We start from the raw sequence: 8,087 nt of genomic DNA on the forward strand, positions 1-8,087 counted from the left end.
GACTATTCACAAAACTTTTATCACACCATAATAAATAGGTTCTAACAATAAACTAAAAAGACAGGTTAAAAATTTATTAGGCTTTTTCTAAAATTGAAAGCTCATCCATTAGACAGAAACCCAAAAAATCAAAACACATCCTGAACATTTTAAAGTTGAAAATGAAATAAGACAAACTAAAAAGGTGCAAGTACAATAACCTTTAAAATTTGGGAAAGCAACATGTAGTACAATGGTACAATTTATTCCACATATGAGGTAAGTGACATATATGTAATACAAACAACAATAATTTTTTTTTTCAACATGAGCTCACTAGATTACATAGTGCTTATGTTATCAACCTCAAATTTAGAGGTTTGATTCGTTTATTCTATGTTTTAGTTACGATATCGTTGTAAAAAGAAATTTGAAATTGGGTTCTAATACATAAAAATAAGAGGATGTTAGTTCCTAGAGCTATATATTATTATGGACGTTATAAAAATATTTGTTTAAGATGTAGACTAGTTTAGTAAACACTATGAGAAATGAAGATGAAGTAGGAGGAAATAGTAAACTATAACAAAGAGATACTAATTATTTAGTTAATTATGAATTAATAATAGTTGAAAGTAGAACTATTATAATTAAAACTCTAAAACATAATGCGATAGATGTAATAAAAAACTTATATTTAGATTGAGTGTTTTAGACTAGATTTTTAGTAAAAAACTTATTTTATTTCAATGGTTTACAATTCAACCATTTTCTTTTTTTTTTTTTTTTTTGCCCTTTTCACGTTTTACTATTCCATTTTGATTTTATTCTCACTTACTCAGACATCCCAGAAATCAATCTAATTCTCAATAATACAGTTTTCCATAGAGACCCTAAAGATCACTCACCTCAGTTTAAAAGGTGACAAAACACCTTAAGAGTTAACAAGTCAATAATACCAACTCACATCCTAGTCATCACCTCATCCTAATGAATTAAATACTTCACACTCTTAAAACTCCTTCACATGTCATTTCAGATACCAATTTATGCCAAGTACAAATACAAAAACACAACCCACAAGAAAGAAAAACAAAATCCCAAAAGTTAGTTTAATATCAAAACTGGCTGGCTTAACACCACACTTAGAAAAAAAAAGCTAAATTTCCCATTGGATTATCCAACAAATGCAAAAAGAAAGAAAAGTCGGCAACTTGGACAAGTGTAAGGAAGAAAACAGAGCCCCACAAATTTTGATGGGTCACGAGGATGAATGTTGTTTTAGTTGGAAAAAGGACTCCATAGACCATAAGCTTCTATTCAATTAGATTTTTGAATCCTCAACTTGTCTAAAGTTTCCATCGAAAGAAACAAATACAAAAAAAAAGCTTCCAAATCTTTAAGCCGTCGACCCAAATCAAGCGGCTCAACAACTATAACAACAACACCCTTCCCTTCCACATGTTTATCTGAAATCACTCCCCCATTGATTCTAAATTTCCCCATCTGGAATACTCCCCATTAGCGACCTTCAGAGTGTATTGGGAACATAGAAAACCCCCCTTCTTTTTTCTATTTCGTTTTGTTTGCTGATTGATTCGAGAAGAGATGTGAGTTTCATCATTTTCTGTTCATTTCTTCATATGGGTTTGGCTTGTTTTATCTTGTCTCCTCATGTTTTGCTTTAAATTTCAATTTTTGGATTGGAATAGAAGTACCCCCCTTGCTGTGTGTTTTTCTTCATTCTGATGGAAATTTGTTTTGGAAATTAGGAAATAGTTGTTAGCTGTGCAATCTAAGAGTGCTGATTTCATGTTTATTGGTTGTGTAGAGTACTAAGCCTCTGGAGGTTGGGGAGTTTCTTGTTTTTTCAAATGGGTGTCTGCTTAAGTACCAGAATCAAAGCTGAGAACTCATGTAATACAGGTACTTGAAGGCTTTCTTTACTTAGCTAATGAAGCAATTTGGTGGAAATTGTTTGGGTCACTTGTTGTTTAGTTTAGGCTTGTAGAATTTTAGATTTATGTAGCGAGATGTCTTCACTTTTACCAAGCTTAACTCAAGTCTGCAAAATAGATGAAATGATGAGCTTTATATGGTTCAATTGACTAGTTTGAAGTGAAAAGTGGATCATGGATGTTTCGCAAAGTGTTGCGTTGAGAAAACGATTGTATGATATGCAAGAATACGTTCCTTTTATTGAATTTCCAGACATCAAGATGTTTGCTTAAACTGAAAGTATTTTGAAACGGATTTTGTAAAAAGTACACACGTAGAGACAGTCTCGGTTTAATTTATTTGATTAAACAAGAGCGAGTTTTTTAAGGTCGTGATTTCTTTGTGCAGGAGTGAATTCTAATGCTGTGAGTACTGATGGAAACGATATTGGTAGTACAAATAGCAAGATCAATTTGCTCTCAATGCCACCAACTCCACGAACTGAAGGCGAAATTTTGCAGTCTTCCAATTTGAAGAGCTTCAGTTTCACAGAGCTTAAAGCAGCCACCAGGAACTTTCGTCCTGATAGTGTGGTAGGAGAAGGTGGTTTTGGTTCTGTTTTCAAGGGTTGGATTGATGAGCATTCCTTTGCTGCAGCCAAACCTGGCACCGGAATGGTTATTGCAGTCAAAAGGCTTAACCAAGATGGTTTTCAAGGGCACAGAGAATGGTTGGTGAGTTAGCTCCTTGAAATCACAAGCCGAGATGTCTCAGTTTAGCAATTCATGTGTACTTTTCCTCATTAGCTTTTCTTAGCATATAAATGATGCTTTTAGTATATCTGCTTGTCAGTTTATATGCTCTACAGATCATCTAATCTCATGTTTCATTTCCGCATAGGCCGAAGTGAATTTTCTAGGCCAACTTTCTCACTGTCACCTTGTGAGGTTGGTCGGCTATTGCTTGGAGGATGAACACCGTTTGCTTGTTTACGAATTCATGCCTCGTGGGAGCTTGGAAAACCATTTGTTTCGAAGTAAGTATTTTCTTATCAGCAGCCCTTTGATTCCACTTAAGGAAAAGGACTTCATTAATTTTAGATCTTTTCATAATAATGTTCTAGGGGGATCCTATTTCCAACCTCTTTCTTGGAGCCTACGCTTAAAGGTTGCACTTGGTGCTGCAAAAGGGCTGGCCTTTCTCCACAGTGATGAAAGGAAAGTGATCTACCGTGACTTCAAGACGTCGAATATCCTACTAGACTCTGTAAGTAATTGTCAAAATCGTGCACTCTACGGTATGATATGTGAGTGGCAACTTGCATAGTAGTTGATTACTTTTTTATTTTGAAGTCGGCCTATAACATTGTTTTCTTTTGGATTCAGAAATACAATGCCAAACTCTCAGATTTTGGGTTGGCTAAAGACGGCCCAACGGGTGATAAAAGCCACGTCTCGACTAGGGTGATGGGAACTTATGGATACGCAGCCCCGGAATATTTGGCTACAGGTAATATTCTACAGAAACAGAAACTCCTGCCGTCACATTGTCAAGATAAATTGCAACTTGATTTTGCTTTATTTCATGATAAAGAAAAGTACAAATTTTGAATTGCCAATTGATATCTTAAGTTTGATAGTCTATTTTCTTTCTCACTTGCTCTAGGTCATCTAACTACTTGGAGTGATGTGTATAGCTTCGGAGTTGTCCTACTAGAAATATTATGTGGAAGGAGAGCAATTGACAAGAATCGACCAGCTAGAGAACACAATCTTGTGGAATGGGCAAAACCTTACCTTGCAAATAAACGTAAGATTTTTCGAATCATCGATAGTCGTCTTGAGGGCCAGTATTCATTGGATGGAGCCTACAAGGCATCTATGCTTGCGCTAAGATGCCTATCTATTAATCCCAAACTAAGACCAAACATGAATGATGTCGTAAAAGAACTAGAGCAACTACAGGATTCCACGTTGCCTACTAGCAACAGGAACTCAACCAATAATCGTCGTGCCCGAAGGCATAGTGCTGATGATGCCCGTAATCCAAATAACGCTCAAGCTTACCCCCGGTCTCCAGTTTCAGCTCTCTATATATAGGACTGTAATCAGGCAACTAGATTGGATGGTTTGCAACAAAACTGAGGATCTAAGCAGTGCACTCCAATGTTGAATGTACAGAAACTGTACAGTTTTCGTAGTTGATTCGAACACGAGTAATGTTTTGTTTCGGATTCTTTGATTTCTAATGTATGATTTCTCTGCTGAATGCTACCGAATCTAGATCGATTATAGCAGTTCCATCTCTACGTTTTCGTTACCGCTGAAGCTGAGATGGGGAAGGATGCATCAAAATTTTACTTGCTGCTTCAGTTTGTATTCTGTAAAGAAATTGCTCGGTCGGGATCACCTTTTTTTTTCTCTCTCTTCTTTTTTTGTGGTAGTTGGGAAGGGGAAAAGAAATTTAGATAGGGAAAGCTTGAATGTAGTAGATGACTTGAGCAATAATGGAACTTACCTGCTATCATGTTTGTTCATGTATTCTGGAGGTATGGAAAGGCTAAAGTTTTTATACCTTTGAGCAAAAAATTTCTTCTTTATACATTTGTTGTTATCAAGAGTAAAAAGTAATCGACAAAATAGAAAATTCCTGTTCATTTACCTTTCTGCAAGTTTTAATATATTCTTAGTTTTTTTAACCAATTACGATACGTTATATTTTGGTTTTTGTTTTTGTTTTTTCTGATGATCCATTTAAATGGCATACATTTTCTTTTTAATGTTTTTTTTGACATTTTACTTACATGATATTAGTGTGTTGTGATTACCAAATAGAAGATTGTGCATGTCGGTTGGGATCCTCCTTTTGCTAATCTCACTTTTAGAGTGTTTTTCACTCTTCGTTCTCTCTGTTATCTCTTGCAAATCATTCTCATTTTCATTCTCTCTCTCTCTATATATAAAAGCATGTGACTAACAAGAGTTGTGAGGTTGATTGATATCAAGGGAGCAAGTAGTAAGAGTCGAGCGTCCAATGCGTAGTTTCGATAATTTTCATAGATGATGCATAAAAGGTTAAGATTTAAAAAGAATAGAAATTTACATTATAAGTATTTTATAGGCACTTATCTTTGCATTTACTTTAATCAAGTTTTGAATAAGACGTGTGTTTGATTCAAGATTTTTAAGAGTAAGTCTATTTGATTTTTGGATTTTCAAGTGCTAGCATATTATTTTATAGATGTGACAAATTGCACTATTTAGAAAAACACATGAAATGAAATTAGATATTTAAATATTAATTTGGTTGATAACCCTTAAAAATGGGCAAGAGCTTATACTATTTCAAGTGCAACATAATAAATTAATTGGAATATTTCAATACATCATAACCACAAATAATTTGTTAGGTTTGGATGTTTTTATTCCTTATATAGAAAAGGTATAATAAATAAGACAAAAACAAACGTTACATCTAATAATTAACCCAATTTTAATGGACAAACTATATAAGGCTACAAAAATAGATTGGTAAGGAAGTACTTCCACAAATTATTTTCAAATTTCATAGCATTTTTCATGAGGTCTATGCAATTCCAAATAGGTGGACGTAAATGATTTTATTTTTACATTATTGATTTTGTTTTTGTTTTTATTATTACTATTGTTTGCTTGGAGATGTTTCTTTAGAATGTAGGCCTTAATGATGTGACACAAAGTCATATAGAATATGTTTCACAACTAAGAAATATGGCTTTTCGTATAAAAGAAAAGTTATAGCTTTTAAAAGAAGTGATATGAGATCTACTTAAAAAAGGTCACATCACATCAACGTGAAGAGAAAATAAAACACAATTATTTATAAGTGGTGTATCTATTTGTTAAATTTGTTTGTTGGGGGTAGGTAGAAAAGAAGTTAAAAGGAATAGATTGGGGAGTGAGGTTGAGCCTAAGATCTGCCCAGTAACCAGAAGTCCAGTATGAGTAGGGCTTTGAGCTCGCATACAGACATGTTTTGTTTGGTCAATCTTATGCAAACCGATGTGAAATCTTGTTAGGATAAGGAATACAGGAAAGGGGAATGAGAAGGGAAAAATATGATAAAATTTGACAAATTCTCTGTTGAGGAAATCTTGAGGTTGGTTAACTCTTCCTAACCAAAATTTGACATCAAACAGTTGTCCCATTCTATGGGGAAGAATACTCATTTGATAAATCGAAGAAAGTCTAGAAATCCTTCTAAAAACATGAACTTGGATGGAGATAGTTCCTTGGCCTCCAGAAACTACAACAGAAAAACTACAAAGTTGGAAATAAATGTGTAGATTTTTTTTCTCCTAAAATTTATGTTAAATACAATTTGGTAAAATTGTGTTTAAATATAATTTTGATTTATTTTGGTTCTTCCACGGTTAGTGTTTGAGGTTTTATTTTGATACTACTAATTTCAACTTCAAGCTTTTTTAATTCTTTAGTGATCACTTTCTAAAAATGCCTGTATTAAAACATTTTGAAAAGAGTAATTTACATAAATGTAACAAAACCCAAAATATATAGTATAACAGAATAAGAAAAGCTCATGATATATGATCATTTTTTCATAAATTCCATATATCTGTTTGCGATTTATATCTTATTTGCGATTTATTAATCTCAAGTCATCTAAATGTAATTAAGACCTCAGATCGAATAACTAAAGACAAAAATCTTTCATCCTAGGGAATCTCGGGACAATGTATGCCCATAATTAAATAAAATAAAGTTAGAATCCTTTCATCTCGGGCTATCTCGGTGCCACTAAGGCTCGATATCTGATAACTAAATGAAGAATTCTTTCATCCCGAGTTATCTTGGGGCATTGTATACCCGAGATCAAATGAATTAAGGGTCGAATTCTTTCATTCCGGGGCATCTCGATGCAACTAAGGCCCGAGATCATGTATCATGATCTACACAATCATTTAAATTTGAAAGTCGTCGTTTAAAGTGAAGTATAGGATGGTGTAGATCTGTCTTTCATCTCAGACCATCTCAGTTAATTGTATGTTCGATATCAAATGAATTAAAGGGAATTCTTTCATTTCGGGGCATCTTGGGACATGTTATGTCCATGATCTTGTCTCAAAATCTACAAAATTGTTCTACACGATTGTGTATCGCACATGTGGTCGATTTATCGCATGTTGATCAAGGTAATTTTGGTATTTTACATTGTGGGCTTGTGGGCTTGTGAACCTTTTTTTTTTCAAAATTGTTCTATACAATATAGTATTATAGTGTAAATATTTGTCGGTTGTTATATTTTTTAAAAAACCACATTTGAAAACAGAGACATCAAAATAAATATTTATATAAGTACTAAAAACATATAAAATAAAATAAAAAATATTGAGACCAAATAAAAGTTAAAAGATGCCCTTAAACTTTCAAAAGGGTTAAAAAATACCATTGTCGTTAGTTTTGGATGGAAATTGTTAAAGTTTTGTTTAAAAAATACTCATGAATTATTGAAAAGTTTTGTTAAAAAATACTCATGAATATTGAAAAGTTCCATAAATATCCTTTAAGCTTAAAAAATCTGGTGTAAAAATTGGATCAATGAAGATATTTTGAAATTTTTTTAGTACTTAAAATAAAAACCATAGTTTTAAATTTCCATCGATATTCGATATTTCTATTGGTATTTTCACATTTTCATGTGTTTGACATCAATAGAAGGGGTGAATCAATATTTTTAACACATCCTAAAAAATCCACAAATCACATAAAATAAACATCAAATGACACTAATATAAGTATAATGTAAATATAATATAAATAATAAACATGTTTATTCACTTGAAAATAATAAATATTTATTTATTTATTTTATTTTATTTTTTTGATTTTGGTTACAAAATAACACTGCATAAAATCTCATAAAGTTCCAAAACGAAAATTTCTCCTTAAAACATACTGAAACGATAATTGGTAAAAAAAGAAAATCTTGCACTGATAGATCTATCAGACTATCACTTTGTGTTAATGGTCAAATACATTTTTTATGTGACAATTAATGTTCATGATCAATCACTATGTGTTAATGGTCAAATAGAACTGAGACTATGATTTTAACTTAAAATTTAGGTTTTTATTTTAGTTGGTGAGAAATTTGGTATAAAATTTGGATAA

General features: G+C 32.5%; 1 protein-coding gene across 2 annotated transcripts; it reads left to right on the forward strand.

The window, feature by feature from the left end:
- The first annotated feature begins 1,109 nt into the window (after positions 1–1,109).
- On the forward strand, positions 1,110–4,488 carry LOC103502081 (probable serine/threonine-protein kinase PBL9). Of its 2 annotated transcripts, XM_008465902.3 has the most exons (7): positions 1,110–1,589; positions 1,811–1,905; positions 2,326–2,651; positions 2,818–2,953; positions 3,041–3,183; positions 3,303–3,426; positions 3,583–4,488. In XM_008465902.3, the coding sequence occupies exons 2-7, from the start codon at positions 1,854–1,856 to the stop codon at positions 4,014–4,016; spliced, it is 1,215 nt and encodes a 404-aa protein (XP_008464124.2). In that variant the 5' UTR covers positions 1,110–1,589; positions 1,811–1,853; the 3' UTR covers positions 4,017–4,488. The 2 variants fall into 2 exon arrangements, with proteins under 2 accessions (XP_008464124.2, XP_008464125.2); XM_008465903.3 differs by lacking the exon at positions 1,811–1,905 and having other exon boundaries at positions 1,315–1,589.
- The last annotated feature ends 3,599 nt before the right edge of the window (positions 4,489–8,087 follow it).

Source organism: Cucumis melo, chromosome 11, assembly GCF_025177605.1.
Source record: "Cucumis melo cultivar AY chromosome 11, USDA_Cmelo_AY_1.0, whole genome shotgun sequence".
NCBI lineage: Eukaryota > Viridiplantae > Streptophyta > Magnoliopsida > Cucurbitales > Cucurbitaceae > Cucumis > Cucumis melo.

What these genes read in the sequence shown, in the direction of transcription:
- LOC103502081 (XM_008465902.3), top strand. Translation starts at nt 1,854, where the DNA reads ATGGGTGTCTGCTTAAGTACCAGAATCAAAGCTGAGAACTCATGTAAT. An exon ending in AAGGGCACAGAGAATGGTTG is followed by an intron (nt 2,652 to 2,817) that starts GTGAGTTAGCTC and finishes ATTTCCGCATAG; the next exon opens with GCCGAAGTGAATTTTCTAGG. An exon ending in CGAATATCCTACTAGACTCT is followed by an intron (nt 3,184 to 3,302) that starts GTAAGTAATTGT and finishes TTTTGGATTCAG; the next exon opens with AAATACAATGCCAAACTCTC.